The sequence below is a fragment of the Megalobrama amblycephala genome, linkage group LG6 (assembly GCF_018812025.1).
Source record: "Megalobrama amblycephala isolate DHTTF-2021 linkage group LG6, ASM1881202v1, whole genome shotgun sequence".
Taxonomy (NCBI): Eukaryota; Metazoa; Chordata; class Actinopteri; order Cypriniformes; family Xenocyprididae; genus Megalobrama; species Megalobrama amblycephala.
Window position 1 is genome coordinate 38,065,292 of NC_063049.1, and position 18,388 is coordinate 38,083,679.

The window sequence follows — 18,388 nt, forward strand, 5'->3', positions numbered from 1 at the left end:
AGTTTTAGATTTATTTGTTAGATTAGTTTTAGATTTATTTGTATAGTACAGAAAGCCACACATGACATGCTGGAAAAAAATATGTATATCATGCCATGAATTACCAATTCATTTCCACAACTTACTAATACGTCAGCACATTTTACTAATTCATTCCCTCGTTTTAAGTCAACTGTGTGCACAATATAATAATTAATTCCCTAGTTTTACTACATTGTGGCCTGAAAATGTAAAATGTAAAATCTGAAAATGTACAGATCTTCCAAAGATACCATAAAACACCACCAGGAGTCGATTACATTATTCTCTCTAGATGTCATCCAGATGTCAGTAATACAAAGGTCATTCTTATAAGTTCAGACAGATCTCCAAGCTGGAGACTGTAAAGATTGTTAAGGCTTTGTCTGTGTGTGTGTGTGTGTGTGTGTGTGTGTGTGTGTGTGTGTGTGTGTGTGTGTGTGTGTGTGTGTGTGTGTGTGTGTCTGTGTGTGTGTGTGTGTGTGTGTGTGTGTGTGTGTGTGTGTGTGTGTGTGTGTGTGTGTGTGTGTGTGTGTGTCAAAAAGTCAGAGTCTCAAGTATGTCTAGCTGCTGTGGCATGTGTTAATGGCCTTCATTAACACCACATAGTGAAGCTACAGTAGGGAACAGGACAGTCACAACAAGACTGTAAACACAGCAAGACATGACACAGACTCAGACCAAAAATGCTATTAAATACTGAAGACCTGAAAGGACCCTTGATTGATGAAGACCAGGTTCTCTTTGTTAATAGAACAGGACTGGAATATAATTGTCTAAATATACTACACCTTGTCACATGTCTGATTAATAGCATCCGCTCTCAAATTGAAGCTAAACTACATTTCTGCTGAAAGTATCTATCAGAGAAGTTATAGGTCTTGAATAAAATATGACACATTAGGGATGTAATACCTCACTTCTGCCAGTGCAAAAATAGAGCTCTAATTGGAAAGCTCATATATTGTCATTATAATCATGGGCCTCATTGCTCACTGACACTGAGTTAAAGTCACATGACAAACTCTGGCTCTAGACATCTATGCATGGAGTATTTCAAGCAGGTTGCTAAGGTGTTGCTATGCTGTTGCATAGGTATGCTTGAATGGTTTCAAAGCAGATGGATGGTTTCAGCTCAAAAAACCCCACAGATCATTTATTATAGCTTGTCAAATTTGCCCCTATTTGGGTGTGAGCAAAAACACACAGTTTTTGTGTATGTCCCTTTAAATGCAAATGAACTGCTGCTCCTGCCTGCTTTCCAGAAGAGGGCGGAGCTTTAACAGCTCACAATTCGGTTGCTCAACAACAACAAAGCTGGAGAATCTCATGCAGCCAAAATGAGGATTGCCAGTAACGGCGTTCAGCCTTACATAGTTCAAACCGGAGTCGACACTGATGGAGAGACTCAGGAAGAAGGTACAACATTTGGAATGAAACTGGATGTTTCTGAACGGTTAGTGGGTAAATTTATGCAGTTGCTGTGGAGTTGTTTCAACTCATCGACTAGCATGTGCCGTCATGTTAATCTTTTGTGCAAATCCAGCGTTGAATTGACCCTCGTTTGTGAAGCAGTCTGGCGTAAAATGACGGCATGGTAACTACAACAACTCTTCCTCTTCTCTAAAGCAGCCCAACATGGCCTTTGTTGCATGTTCCCGGGGGCAGGGTTTATGTAAATTTTGGGCATTGTGTTATCACCAACCCGGGAAGAAGCTCGTTGTAGTCCCTACCAGCCGTTAGTTGTTGCGCTAAAAAAAAAGCGATTTCTGTAAAAGAAAATATCTCCCTTTGCATTGAACTTTGAGCGTCGTAACTTTGCAGATGTTGTTTATGCTCAAACAGCAATGTTACACACTAACTAAAGTTAAAAAAAAGAAAATTCATAATCAAGGACCCCTTTAACTTTACGTCCAAATAAAAACAATATTACAATCATTTGATAGTTGATTGACAGCAAAATTATTGTGAATATTTTGAATATATAGTATATTGTGAATATCCAATATAGACTAGTCCTAATTAGCATTTTCTTATAAGATTCTTATAACTCTGGCACAAAAGCTTAACAGAAATATAAAATAGAAACCTATTTATTATGAACAGTTTGAAGCATAAAAGAGAAATATGACAACAGTTTCAAATTGTCTTAGAAGAAAAAAAAATGCATGTGCCTGGACCAAGTGTGTCTGAATTACATAAAAATTAAGCATTGCATAACCATTACATAACAATTTTTTTAAATGCTGGCATGAGTTATTGCGACAAAAGGCATGAATCATGCTTACACACCTGTGATTAAACAGTGAAAGCAGCGTGCAAGTGTTGCACTCCAAAGAAAATGTTGTTTTTAACCTTGAATAACTGAGATTGACACCTGACATTTGGGGGCAGATATTAATCAATTCACAGAGTGTTTCATTATACCTCACCGGTTCATTGAGGGAATAAATCCGGATTTGCACACGCTACAATGAGCCCAATTTCCACTTCCTGGAAGGATAAATCATCCTCATATGGATAGGCAGCCTTTATGTTGTTGATTGGGGCTCACCTTGTGTTCCTTATCATTCCTGTCTGTCTAATTTACTATTGGTGGACTGATCAGACCTTTTGCCTTAATCCATTTCTATGTTTAAAAAAAAAAAAAAAGTCTTTTATCTTAAAGCACTCAACCTTGAAGGGAAACAATATAACAAAAAGTCCGGAAAAGCAATACGATAAATTTAATGAATGCTTTATCAAGGATCATCTCAAGGTGAGTAGATGCTCCTCTCTTGATTTAATAGGCTCAAATGTCAAAGGCTATATCTGGCACGATTCGTGACTAACAATCACACTCCCATCTTTAGAGCAATGACAGACTATACACTGAGGAGAGGGGGATGGATCTGACCTGGCCCAAAGCCTAGAGCTGTTTGCATGGTGGGCAGAAAGTTGTTTGACAGTTAAATATAGGGTTAGCTCAGCCATTTAATCATTTCTGTATTTTTCCCATTTCCAACACACTTAAAGGGATAGTTCACCCAAAAATGAAAATTCTGTTATCATTTACTCACCCTCGTGTCATTCCAAACCCGTAAGACTTTCATTCATCTTCAGAATGCAAATGAAGATCTTTTTGTTGAAATCTGAGAGCGTCAAAGTTTCAGTTACATAGCTGTCTAGGGACAGAAAGCTCTCAGATTACATCAAAAAAATCTTCATTTGTGTTCCGAAGATGAACGAAAGTCTTACAGGATTGACATGAGGGTGAGTAATTAATGACAGAATTTTCATTTTTTGGTGAACTAACCCTTTAAGACTCGTTCACAATAAGGACGATAACTGTAACAAGCCAATCAGAATCCATCATGCTTTAAAGAGGTGGAGAATTTACAACAAAACTGCAATGCATGCTAATAATAAACAGAATGATATTGTGCTTTGTGGATTCTAGTAGTTTTCACTATAGTTATCTTTCTAGTTATCATTCTTGGTGTGAACAGGCCTTTATAGGAGGAAATTCACCAAGAGACCGACCAAGCAGAATGTGGATTATATATCAGAATAAATCGAGACACGTTTTAAAATGTTGAATTTGACACGCCGTTTCATTGAGGTTCATTATAGTTTTTATTAATATTTTAAATTAGTTTTTGTTTTTTGTTTTCATTTTATTTCCAGTTAAAGTCGTAGGACTATTTATTTTTGCTGTGTGTGTTTTTTTAAATGTCTTAAAAAGCTTTTATTCATTTTTATTTCAGTTTTAGTTTTTTAGTACATCAATCAAGTTAAACTAAATGAAATTTAAAAATGTTACTTTGGCAACTAGCTGAAATAAAATAAGTTTTTATATTTTATTTATTTAAAGTTAAAGTTTGTTTTATTTCAAGTAACAAAAGGTTTTTAGGGTTTTAGTTAACTATAAAAACCCTGGCTCGTGCACGGATCAGTGAAAAAGCTGCTAGACCTGATGTAACGGACAAAGACGCCCATATAGGGCATGTTCACACAGAAAATGATTTCAAAGCAGTGCAGTGGAACACAAATATATCTATTCTTTGTGAATGGCGCTCACTTAATTTTACGCACTGCCGGGGCTATTTTAGCACCCGTCTGACTAAAAAATGTAGCGTATGTTTCTGTGACAGTGCTAGACTCTGTAAACAACAAAAATCAGTGTTAATAACCACTCAACCTTTTTAGCCAATCAGAAATGCTCTCTAGCTCATTGCCTTTTACATGTTCTGATTTGCTGGCATGACATCATGTCTCTGGAGGGCAGGGTTTTGTTAAAAGGGCATGTAATTGAAGGAATTTGGGTGGTATAATAAATGGATAAGTGGCTGAAAATGTCCACTCTAGTGGCAACAAATTTTAAAATAGTGATGTTTTAAAATAGAGTTATACCCTCTCTGTTATGGTCAAACATGTAGTCCCACCCAAAGCTTACATTGTTGCTTGAGCCAACCAATGCTGCTATGTCTGTCCAAGTTGAGTAAACACATTTAATATTTTTGTTTTCTAGATCTCCTTCTGTTATTTATTATCTGTTTTCCAAACAATCATTTACACCACTCTGAGTTTGTCTGCACTGCATCATTGTTACCCTAGATTTACAACAATGTGAGAACATTCTTCAAACAAAGCATAACACTTTACATAAGCCGTACTGATAATACTGCTAATGCTTTTAAGATGCATGCCATTTTTCAAAACCCTAAACTGATGGCCTTTTATTTCTTTCGCTCTCTTGGGAATTTTATGGGTAAAGGGGGCCCTCTAGTGACAAAGAAACTCATCTTGTAATGTAAATATGCCATTGTGAGATTTATATTTAAGTGTAGTTTAAGTGCTATTGTTTCAAAACTATTGGTGTAACTGTGATTATGTGCTATGGGTATGTAATTATATGGTAGATTAAACAAAGATAACAAGTAATTGCTAAAGATTCATTATTTAAATTATTTAAAAATTACCATGAAAGGAGTATCCCAACTTTTTCTGGTGACTGGAAATATATTATATTATATTATATTATATTATATTATATTATATTATATTATATTATATTATATTATATTATATTATATTATATTATATTATATGTTTGATCAGTGCCCAATGTTTCTGAAAGCAGGTCACATCCTTTCAGGGAGTCATTCCAGGATCTAAACATCTGAATGCACACAATAACAGGCAGGCAAAAAGCAGGTTAAGACACAGAGACAGTGATCCTTACAACACATATTTCAGTGATGTCTGTCAGGTTGTATGGATATTTTATGCATGCTATACCAAATAATTCACTTACAACTAGGGCTGCACGATTATGACAGAAACCATAATTGTAGATCATTAGCTTGAAATTGTAATTTCCAATTATTAATTAAGATGATCACAATTACACTGAATGATGTTTTGAAAAGCCATTGTTTGAACCAACTGCATGCCATATTTTAATGTAAAAATAAAAAACAAGCTGAAAACAAAAATTTGTATTGCTTTTCTATAACATTAAGCCTCAAATGTCAACTATACATTGGTTTGGTTTCTTCTTTAAATAAAAAAGTATGCATATGCATGTAATAATAATAGGGGCTTTCACACCATGTTGTTCTAGGAACTTAATTATAGGAACTAGCCACCAGGATGGTTCCCCGAGAACTAATGTTCACCTAGAGCTATTTTCCTGATTGCATTCGCACCGCCAGTAGGAACTCTGAAGTGACGTAAACTGTGCTTGTTGTTACAAATTTTATTTCAGCGGCGCTGAGAACAGCTCAGCCAGAGCCTGAGCACACAGTGCTCGCATTCTCCATCTTCATTAGTTTATGATCTGTTTAACAGTCCTGTCTAATATGTTATTAGATAGAACTGTTGTACAAAGAAAGTAGACAGTATATGAAAAAGTATTAGCTTTTGCTGTGTGGTTGATGCGCAATGTCACTAGCTGTGCAGAAATACATAATCATGTTTCGCTTGGTCCGCTCAAAGTTACGCTGGATTTTTTCCTTAGCGTATAAGGTTGAGAGGTCCATCTATCACTGTTTTCTATGTTTGTGGAGTTAGTTTGTGGAGTAAATATATAGGCTGTGTCGCGTACACAGCTTTTTAAAAATAGCGGGTACTGGTGTTTCACGTTTGTTTGACCAATCAGTGTACACTTAAGGTACGTCACTGGTAGTTCTTTTTGCGCTGGGTTAGACCTTTTACACTCTGAAGTAGTCATGATTTGCCTCTCACAATGTAACATGTTCTAAACACACCTCTTAACCATGCAGAATAATGCAAGTGGATTTTTTTTTGTAATCGCACCTTTGAACGATTACGAAATCGTGGCATTCGTAATTGCGATTAGAAATTCGATTAATTGTGCAGCCCTACTTACAACCTCTATTTGCTATTTTAACAGTTCCTAATTTGGTTTTGGAGGTCTCCTATAATAGGTTTACATGCATCCAAGGTAAAAAAAAAAACTTTAATTTTCCCATAATATATTGCAGCATCACCACTTTTCTCACAGTGTCTAAAACTGTTCGATAAAGAATCCAGTCTCTCTAAACTCATCCTTTTCAAGAGCCTACTCTACTCTGATTGGTCAGATGACCAAGTCTGTTGTGATTGGTCCACTGCTTAGAGCGTGCATCAAAAACGAAACACCCATTACCATATCCGAATTTCAGCTCCGGAGGATACTTCCACATTCCTCCACACATACATGGTGATATGAACAGTAACAATGCTGTCGGTTTTACCATATCAATTCAAGCATGAGTCCTCATCCTTTAGAAGTACATGCAAAGTGGATTTGCTTTTAAAGCGCAGAAAACAGGATCTTCTCAACATGTCGACAACACAAACCAAACACTTCTAGACCTCTGCTACAACTACAGTGTTTGAGAATGGGTTGAGCTTCGACTGTCTTGTTTTGTTCAATTTGTTCACAAGTACATCATATATAGAATGGGGCATCAATTTACTGTTGGGAATTTGTTGTGTTGCGCCATGCTGCATCCAGTGTAGACAGCATTACTGTTTATAATGGCTTCTATTTGCTTTTGTAGCATCGCATCGCGCCGTTCGTGTCTGGTGTGTGGCGGTAGATGATTCTCAGTAATATATGTGTCACTTTCCACAACCCAGTTTGTTCCTTAATATAATGTGCATGTTTATCAGACATGAACATGCAAATTGGTCTAATGAAACTGCCCTGGCCATGCTCAAGGTCATCTAATTATCAGCAACAATGAACAGGAAATAGTCTTTGCATCTCCTATTCCTCCAGGATGACAGTACAGGCACGTCACAGGAAGAGTTTCTTCGGCTGGTCCAGCAACAGAGTAATAAATCTAGAACTGATAAGCAACGGCAAGCCTGGGTCTCAAATAGACAGAAGGCATTTGGAAACCATATTCATTACATAGGATCGCTCGTCTGCAGACACATTTGACAAGGCAAGGGCGAGTCATTATTGCGGGAACTCAAAGACTTAATTATGGGCTTTAAAATATAGATCACTACACCAATTAACAAAACCACTGCTGTAACTCAACCTCAGTTCTTCCTATGCAGTTGCAGAGGGAAACCTTGTTTTGGCTGGTGGCGCCATATGACCTGAGAAAAATGCTCTGCAGATCATAAATGAAAGATATAGGTTAAAGGGGCTATATGTAAGAATTTTCATGTATTAATCGCTTTTTTGTTGCGATTAATCACTAATTAATGTGTGAACAGCTTTAATAAAACATGAAAAACAAGACCTTCCGGTAACACTTTACTTGAAGGGGTGTGCATAAGACTGACATGACACCTTCATAATCTTGACATGACACGTGTCATGAATATGAAGGAGGTTTTATGCATGTTTATGACAACTGTCATTAAGTGTCATTCGCTCAATTATGTAATTTTTAATGCAAAGATGACATTGTTTGAGATGTCTTTGTTACGACAACTTGACATAAACCAACACATCATAACATGTCAGTGTCTTTGTCATGACAACTTGACATTAGCAAAACATCATAACCTGTCATAAACATGACATAGCAGATTAATTATCAAACTTAAAAAACTACTTAGCTTTATGGGTTAACATTACATTACATTATTTTGGTAACACTTCAGTATAGGGAACACATATATAAATGATTAACTATGACTTTTCCCTCAATAAACTCTTAATTTACTGCTTATTATAGTTAATTGTTATGTTTAGGTATTGGGTAGGATTAAGAATGTAGAATAAGATCATGCAGAATAAGGCATTAATATGTGCTTTATGAGTACTAATAAATAGCCAATATTTTAGCCATATGAATGCTAATAGTAATAAGCAACTAGTTAAAAGACCCTAAAATAAAGTGTTACCATAATTTTATAACAGTATAATCTTTTTTAAGAAATTTTAAATTGTCTATTATCTGACCTTCTGTTGGAGGAAACTTAAAAAAACAAAAAACAAAAAAACATGAAATGAAAAATAGTCATGACGCTGTTATAAAATTATTTGTCAGAGTATTGTCACTTAATGACATTTTAATGACAAGTTCAATTTGTACCACTGTACTTGAGCTCAAGATACATATTTATGACACTATTATAATGGCCTCATGACAGCCAATGTCAAAACCAACCACATGACAGTTTAATGTAATGTTAACCCATAAAGCTAAATAATGTCAAGTTGTCATGACAAAGACACTGACAGGTTATGATGTATTGGTTTATGTCAAGTTGTCATAACTCGGACATCTCAAACAATGTCATCTTTGCATTAAAAATGACATAACAGAGCGAATGACACTTAATGACAGTTGTCATAAACATTCATAAAACCTCCTTCATATTCATGACATGTGTCATGTCAGTCTTATGCACACCCCTTCAAGTAAAGTGTTACCGACCTTCCCCTGTAGACCGATTTTTATGCAATGTGACGTGTGGCCAAGTATGGTGTCCCATACTCAGAATTTGTGCTCTGCATTTCACCCATCCAGGTGCACACAAGTATACTGAACACACACACACACTGTGAACACACCATTTTTGCGGGGAGCGATTGGGGGTTAGGTGCCTTGTTCAAGGTCACCTAATGAGAGGTGAAGAGAGTGCTGTTCATTCACTCCACCTACATTTCCTGCTGGTACTGAGACTCGAACCCACAACCTTTAGGTTACTACAAGTCAGACTCTCTAAACATTAGGCCACAACTGCCCTGCTTTTATGTGAAGGACTTGGGACATTTCTGCCAGGAGAAAGCATCTGGATGTCCATTAATAGTATATCGCTGCAAAGGTTTTACTTGTAAGCAAAGAACGGAAAAGAACTCCGGCGTGAAAATATAGCGGCATTGCATCACGTTCAGTCTCTGTAAATTACATGTGCACAAGTGCAAGGACTAGCTGTAAGTTTCTGGCTGCAGTTCACTTAACAACCACTGGTGTCACTAATAACAAGGGTTTCTGAATTATACATATAGCTCTTTTAAAAACAAAGAGCCCTATTTTAACTCTAAAGTGCACGGCGCAAGTGCACTTAGGGTGTGTCCAAATCCAGTTTTGCTAGTTTTAATGACTGGAAAAATGTCTGCCGTGCACGGCGCATGGTCTAAAAGGGCTGTCCCTATTCTCTTAATGAGTCATGGGTGTGTTTTGGGCCAATCAGAATCTTATCTCCCATTTCCTTTAAAAGCCAGTTGCGCTCGCGGCATGGTGGATTCACATGACGGAATTTGCAAGCGGAAAAACTGAATGCTTCTCTAGCGAGGAAACAGATCTGCTCGCAAGCGAGGTTAAAAAAATTCCACCAAAGTATTTTTATCTTTATGCACACAATAATAATCTTTAACATTGTAATCCTTTTATTTTTAATATTTGGCATGCTATTGCGCATTCCTGTGTGTGTAATAAGCAGAGTGTACACACATTGTGCACCCGCCTATAGGTGCATATTACTAACGCGCTCTTTAATATTGCTCCATTGACTTTAGACGAGGTTTCAGTTGCTGGCAATGTGCCAACAATGCGCCTGAACACACCTCGTTATCAGACCAGCATGCCCATGGGTGCACAAGTGGGTGCAAATGCATTTGCTATTTAAACAACGTGGCGCAGGACGTGAAAATGATAAATGCGTCGGCAAAAAACTAGCAAAAAACACTCGCGTCTCGCCTGGCACCGTATCACACCAGATGTATGCTACGGCCCAAAATGTGCAATATTAAATTTGAAGATACTTTTGTGAGCTCCACTACTATGGCTAACAGAAGATTTGTGTGTAAGTTACTAGGGGTCAAAGGCTGGAAAAACACTGGGAACAAAGAACGCTGCAAGCTCTTATGCTAATCTAACCACCAACAGCTCTTCAGTGTGATTGTGAAATAAAGAGGCTGAATTCATTCCTCTTAATTGCTCTTCATTTGGCTATAAGACAAAATCTTTAATTGCTTTCCTCGCAGCCATCCAGCACGGTTGGCAACCAAAACAACGGCGAGCAAATTAGCCCTCAATCTGCAGCATCCCAATCGACGACGCAGAGAGGCCTCGTAATGAATTCCACCGGCTTTGTTCTGCCCACTCAACCCCTTTACGTCCAAGAGGCTTGAAATAAAATAGTAAGATTCAAATCATTATAATGCATTCTCTAAAGAAACAGGACCTCTGATGACACTCTATTAAATATTGTACAGGGGTTGCCATGACAAAGACAGCAGTGAAATACTGGCCATGTCATGTTATTCTTGGAAGTGCATTAATATTCATATTGCTCACCTAGTGTTTTGCGTGAGTGGTCCATAAGAAACCTGTTCAACATGAAGTTTGAGTACATTTATGTTTGTAACCCAAATTTGCTTGTTGATTTATTTTTGAGTTGGATTCTTCACTCAAAAATGGATCTCTGCTGGAACACTCAGTCTATAAAATCTTATATTAACCATTTTACATTTTCTAAGCTTTATGTCTCATTCAGTTTGACAAATAATGAATTGACCATATTGGTTCCCAAACCAACAGGTTATTTTGAGGGGGCAAATTCTGCCCATAAATTTCCACAGAAAAATTTTACTATGTTGGTCATGTCTACAAACATAAATATTGAATTTAGATTTGCTGAAGAAATAACTGGTGAATACTATATAAGGTCTAAAGGACAAAGTACTTACCCAATTTCCTCATATCTGGAAAAATCTTAAGTATGGTGCTTATTCAATCAGTTTCAGAAGGGTTAACTTTTTAAATTAATTCCTGTGAGTAATTTTCCTGTCAGTAAATCAGCATAGCCAAAGTTGTCTTTTGTCGAAGCACAGTCAGCTAACCCGAAATGACGTTTAAAATGTAGGAATTAAAACAGAAGTTGTGATAGCATTTTCTTCCCTATTGTGGTGATGATGATTATCTGAGTGAAACCGCTTCTTGAACAGGAAAAAAACAATTGTCCCGCCCTCACGTCAGTAACAGAGAAGAGTTGTCGTTGCAAGAGGAGGGGAAATTATTTTGATTAAAGATTATGAGGGCACATGAATTGTAAAAAATAATGATGTGCATGGATAAATAATTTATAATAAATACTGCAATATTACGTCATGGTGACTTTAATGATGATGTTTATTTAGCCTAATGAGTTTCAGAAGAGTCAACTAACACCAATGATTTCTGTTATATTTTTGTGTTGTGTACATCTATAACAATAGCCTATAAATTATGACAACTTATGAAATTATAAATACTTAGGGGAGAGCGGGGCACAACCTAATGCTTTTTGACTTTCTCAGTTTGTGTAAATGTACTTAGGGTTCAGATTAATTTCACACATGTCTGGTACAAATATGTGGCTTTGTTTCATTAATACAGTATATACTTTTTTTCTTTATTTACCCTGAAAGAAGGGAAGTGAAATGTGACAACATGCCCCATAGGTAGGGCACATTGTAACATGTGATGGGGCAATTTGTAAAACATAACCATATGACAGCTAAAAATATTATCTGACTTAATTTAAAAATATACATAAATAAAAGACCATAATTTTTTTTTTTTTTTTTTTTCATATAAAATAATAGCATTTTTTTAGAAATTCAAATAATTTTGTAGTTTGACATTGAACACTCTGCAAAACACAGCTATACAGCACTGGTCAAAACAATACACCCAAACAAATGAAGAGACATATTCAGAAAAACACAGAGCTGAACAAAACACTCCCCTCCCTCCAACACCAGACAAATAGACGAGGCAGTACAAATGCTGAACATTTCTTGAAATAATATTTTCTGGATGTTCAGGTTCTTCCTCCCAGTCTTTATTCACCTCCCCCCCCCCATAGTTTATCAACAGAAATTCATAAAAGTTAATTATGCCCATTATATCATAAATGCATAGAATAGTATAGTTCTAACAGCGGGACACATTGTAACGCAGTGTTACAACGAACCCTATCTGCGCAACTGGAATTTAAACCTGGTTAGTGTCTTCTGATAGTTCTGTTAGTGAAGCATTAAAGAACTACCCAACCTGCTAAACAACAGATTGGAGATTAACATAATATCAGATTTGTCTCATTTTAAATAAAAACAAAAAAATATAGATGAAAAATTTACTTTTGCTATTATTAAATAAATGTTCAGTGATATCTTCCAAAGATATTTGAATTTTGGCGCAATTATTTCTCTATATATTGTTGATATGACAACTAGTAAATATGCTAAGTTTCTTCATGCTGAAGTGTGTGGAAGTATGTAAACCACGTGTGTTACAACTAACCCTGCGTTAGTGCCCTGCGCTCCCCTATATCTAATAGCCTACTAATGTTGCCATAATTCTATGTAACATTTTAGACCTCCTTTGAGGAGATTCAACCCTTAATTTGCACATTATAAGTGACAAATCCCCTGTAATTAACTGTGAATTAAAGGGTTATTTCACCCAAAAATGAAAATAATGTCATTTATTACTCACCCTCATGTCGTTCTACATCAGTAAGACCTTCGTTCATCTTCGGAACACAAATTAAGATATTGTTGATGAAATCCGATGGCTCAGTGAGGCCTGCATTGAGAGCAAAGCCATTCAAACTCTCAAGGTCCATAAAGGTACTAAAAACATATTTGAAACAATTCATGTGAATTCAGTGGTTCTATCTTAATATTATAAAGCAACAAGAATACTTTAACAAAATAACAAAATAACGCCTTTTCAACAATATCTATATGGGCCGATTTCAAAACACTGCTTCATGAAGCTTCTGAGCTTTACAAATCTTTTGTTTCGAAGTAGTGATTCAGATCTCCTATCAAACGGCTAAACTGCTGAATCCACGTGACTTTGGCGCTCCGATTCACTGATTCGATTCGTAAAGCTCTGAAGCAGTGTTTTCAAATCGGCCATCACTAGATATTGTTGAAAAGTCTTTATTTTGTTTTGATACTTTTTGGCGCACAAAAAGTATTCTTGTCGCTTTATAATATTAAGATAGAAACACTGAACTCACATGAACTTATTTAAATATGTTTTTAGCACCTTTATGGACCTTTGAATGGCTTTGCTCTCAATAGAGGCCTCACTGAGCCATCGGATTTCATCAAAAATATCTTAATTTGTGTTCTGAAGATGAACGAAGGTCTTACGGCTGTAGAACGACATGAGGGTGAGTAATAAATTACATTATTTTTATTTTTGGGTGAACTAACCCTTTAATTATTTTCCTATATGAAAACATAGTTTTGATATAACTCTCACTAAAAGTTAAGCTGTAACCAAATGCCTGACATCATTTTACCCGCCTTGAAAGTTAATAAACAAACCCGTCATTGGACCATGCCAAACTTTACCTCAGCACGGACAGTGTTGAAAACAGCAATGAAACTCTCATCACTTGCCTCCCTCGGTGATGACAGACGCCCTCTGAACTTCCCGGCTGACCCTCTGAACTGCATTTTTAATGACCCGAGTCTGGCTCTCGGTCAGGTCCCGGTTCGCTCTGCCGTCATCAGACTCTTTGGGCTTCACGGTCACAATATTTCTCCTGGAGAGCTTGGATGAGAAAGTGCCCATGTGGAAAAGCAAATCCCCGAGTTTATCAACAACATGGGAGATAGAGTTGAAGTGACGACTATTGGCCAGAGAGTTTCCCTATGTTTTCGAGATAAGTCATCTCAGTTCATTTATAATATCCTCATTTAGGCAGCAGTCCAGTTAAAAACGCCATCGGCTGACGTGCACGCCCTGCCAAAGTGCATTACAATCACTAACACAGAGGGCGCTACAACCCCGACTATTCTGAGGGGAGACGTTTTTATAAATATACAGTCCCAAACAATATGAGAAGGGGCAGATTCAAGTTTGTCTCTTTATCTATTTTAAACATTTTAATTCTTTTTCTAGGAAAAATTGTATGCAATAATCTAACACTTAGTTTTGATAAGTTAATAAGCAATTCCAAACATTTTTCCATTCAATATTGTTAACAAAATTCTCTCAGTATTGACTATGACATGGAAAATAAGGTGTGATTATGTTGTTTATGGGGCCAGTGTAGTTTATAGACTGAATATATTTAATTTGACTGGAATTTAGTTTTAGTTAAAGTCACTGTTAAACAGATAGTGTATAAAAAAAATACACAGGCATGTAAAGTATCTTTATATACACATTTTATTCAATATAATCCATTCCACACATTCATACTTTAACATCAAAAACAGGCTCAGTCTAGACCACAAAATCCAAAAAAGAAAAAACAATGTCCTCACAATTTGATGACAAAACTTGCTACGTTCAGAAAATCACAACAGTGGAAAAACAGGTTTAAACATGTATTTTAAGATTTTAAAAAACCCCACTATATTACTATCTATGAACAAAAACATCAAAATATATCATGAAAATTACAAAATTACAAAAGAAAATGAACTAAGATTTGATGTACCAGGAATACTTCTTTAACTAGTCCCTCTCTTTTGGTTGGTATTTAAGTTACTTTATTGCACAAATATAGCTTAACATCCCAGACACTAACCAAGGAAGTTAAATGAGGACAAAATGACCTAGTGTTACAATCAAAGACCATGTTACTGAGTATAAGAGACTGAAATGGATCTAATAATTTTACCAAAAATATGAAAAGGTTAAATTTTAGCTGTGACCACAAGATGTCACTATTAGGAAAGAAGATTCTAAACGCCTGATTAATTTAGCGGAAAAGGATGATAACTGCATCTTAAAGGATGCACTGTTATGCTAATTTATTATGAGAAGAAATGTATACCCCATAGAATGGTCTTTGAATTCTTGAAATTGAACTGTAGTCTGTAATAGAATTTATGGAATTACAAATAATATGGTATATTGGGAATGGGAACTCTTCTGTGACTATAGTGAATTTCTTAGTGCTGCAATTGAGTAAATTCCTCTTCCTGTCATTTTGATTCAAATTCCAATTCAACATCCTGTAATTTAATTCAAATTCCAACTCATGAACAAAAATTAAGCAAGTTTTGCCCAATGCTGCACTCTGAAAAATGTCCGTAAACATAGGACACAATGTACTGTATTAATATGAAGGAATTTCCGTATTGATTTTTTACAGGTGTTTTACCTGTTTTTTGAATGATGTACTGCATTGCATTTTGTTTTAGAGTTAACAGAAATGGATAATATCCTGACGGAAAATTACCAGGACATTTTTTTTTTTTTTTTTTTTACAGTGTGCTGTTGTAATGCCTGTGACTGTGCTCACTTGTCTTTTTTGTCATATTCCCAGCTAACAATAAAACGTTTTGCTAATGTTCCCATAAAGTTATGACAATGTTATTTTTTAATGTTCTCTGAACATTCGAAATGCCATGTTCTTTTAAATATAAAAAAAAAATATCTTATGCAAACATTAAAGGAACATTCCATTCTGCAAACATTAAGACTTTGTTACTTTTGAAAGTTTTCTGAACATTCTGAAAAAAGTAAAAATGTTAGACGAATATCTAACTAACATTTCAGAGAGAAAAAAACATTCCACGAACAATGTAAAAAATGTTTTCGTGCTAACATTTTGAGGACATCATTAAAGACCAGATAACTTTGAACTTATGTTGTATTAATGTTACTGGAAGAACTTTTGTTCATAACTTTGAGAGAACCTTGTCAGAACGTTAGGGAAGTTCTGATAATGTTCCCTTTTAGCTGGTTTAGCACCTATAAAACAATTACAAAGTGCTAAATCAAAGCCATATATGAGACTGCAATGGAAGCACTGGTGGCTTTAAAAGAGAAGTTCACCAAAAATTCATATTCTGTCAATATTTACTCACCCTCATATCATATATTTCATTTTTTCTGAAAGACAGTTCAAAACCAAAAAGGCAAAAAAAAAAAAATAGTGCATATAACTCATGCTATAAGCTTTGGGTGAGGAACAAACTGAAATTAGAAATTAGAAACTGAAGTTATTTACCAAACTATTCACTTTAAGGAAAAGAGCAGCTTATACATGCTCTATAAATATCCCCATTTGTGTTCTATAGAAGAAAGAAATTAGTCACACTTTATATAAGGTGTCTTCAACTACTATGTGCTTACATCAAAAAAATAAGTCCGGTTTACTTATTATGTTGATGTTGTGTTCAAAATCACTTTTGCTGCTACTGAGGTGGGACACAGGAAAGGTTAGGGACAGGTCTGGTGGTATGGGTAGGTTTAAGGGTGGGTTGAGAGGTAGAGGAAGGGTCAATAGTGCAATTAAAGATGTAATTACAGAAATTAATTACAGATGTAATTACATGCATGTATTTTTAAAGGGGACCTATTATGCCCCTTTTCACAAGATGTAATATAAATCTCTGGTGTCCCCAGAATGTGTCTGTGAAGATACCCCACAGATCATTTATTATAGCTTGTCAAATTTGCTCCTATTTGGGTGTGAGCCGAAAACATGCTGTTTTTGTGTGTGTCCCTTTAAATTCAAATGAGCTGCTGCTCCCGCCTGCTTTCCAGAAGAGGGTGGAACTTTAACAGCACATGCTTCAGTTGCTCAAAACAAAGCTGGAGAATCTCACGCAGCCAAAATGAGGATTGTTAGTAACGGTGTTCAGCCTTACATTGTTCAAACCAGAGTCAGACACTGATGGAGAGACTCAGGAAGAAGTTACAAGTTTCATATTGCAAATGGACATTTCTGAATGGTTAGTGGATAAATTTATGTAGTTGCTGTGGAGTTGATTCAACTCATTGATTAGAATGTGCCATCATGTTAATTTTTTGTACAAATCCAGCGTTGAATTGACCCTCATTTGTGAAGCAGTCTGGTGTAAAATGACGGCATGGTAACAACACTCTACACTCTACACTCAACAGCCCAACATGGCCTCACCCTCTTTGTAACATGTTCTCGGGGACAGGGCTTATGTAAATTTTGGTGTTTGTGAAGAAGCTTGTTGTAGTCCCTACCAGCCGTTTGTTGTAGTCCTTAAAAAGCAATTTCTGTAAAAGAAAATGCACTGAACTTTGAGAGTCGTAACTTTGAAGGTGTTGTTTATGCTTAAACAGCAACATTACACACTAACTAAAGTTAAAAAAGTGAAATCATAATCAAGGACCCCTTTAAAATACAAGTACAATGTAAAAACATGTACTCAATAAGTACATTGTATCAAATGAGTAATGTGAATGTTAGTACATATTAGTTAAAGGTGCAATATGTAAGAATTTTGCAGTAGAATATCCAAAAACCACTAGGCCAGTGTTATATATTTTGTTCCCTTAAGTACTTACAATATCCCAAATATTTCCAACTATTTGTAAATCATGAGAAAATTGCAATTTTAACCAAGGCTCCGGGACATGTGAGGAGTCGCCTGTCAATTGCGTCATACCCACTTTATCTTCGGTTTCCGGTTTAATTTTGTAGAAACCGTGGAAACACCAAAGATGCTTTGATATATTACATGTTTTAACAGACAAGGGAACAACTGTTTTCATATATTTATAGACAAAAAACGAATTATTGTTATATAGCTCAACACGTTTAGTCTTATTTTTTAAATCTGATTTTCTTGATTTTTTGCGAGTACCATGCTTTACCATGCCTCAGAGAAAAACACTTTGTCAAGTAGCTAACATAGCATAATCAGATGCAGCTTTATTTTTAGTAACAGTAATACAGCATTTTCTCCATCATACAATACGTTTTAAAATTAATTGCATGCCATTTATCAACACAAGCCATCCAGTATTTAATATGATATTCTAAAATCGATCTAGTTCACTGCAGTGTGTAACAGTGTCTCACAGCAGCCGCCGAGCGAAAGCACAGAGTTATAACAACATTTTCAACACTCTCAAATGCATCTAATATGATAAACAGAGCTGTGTTACCTCAATATGACTGTGGCATA

At 35.9% G+C, this 18,388-nt stretch overlaps 1 protein-coding gene across 4 annotated transcripts in view; it reads right to left on the reverse strand.

Annotated features, from left to right (window-relative positions):
* The window catches only part of pde1a (phosphodiesterase 1A, calmodulin-dependent), a 133,605-nt gene extending 119,373 nt beyond the window's left edge, over positions 1-14,232 (reverse strand). For 3 of the 4 annotated variants that reach the window (XM_048194511.1, XM_048194509.1, XM_048194510.1), the window contains exon 1: positions 13,880-14,232. In XM_048194511.1, the coding sequence (XP_048050468.1) occupies positions 13,880-14,054 (175 nt within the window). In that variant the 5' untranslated portion in view covers positions 14,055-14,232. Of the gene's footprint in view, positions 1-13,831 lie in introns of all 4 variants that reach the window. The other variant, XM_048194512.1, reaches the window with a different exon arrangement.
* Between the last annotated feature and the right edge of the window lie 4,156 nt (positions 14,233-18,388).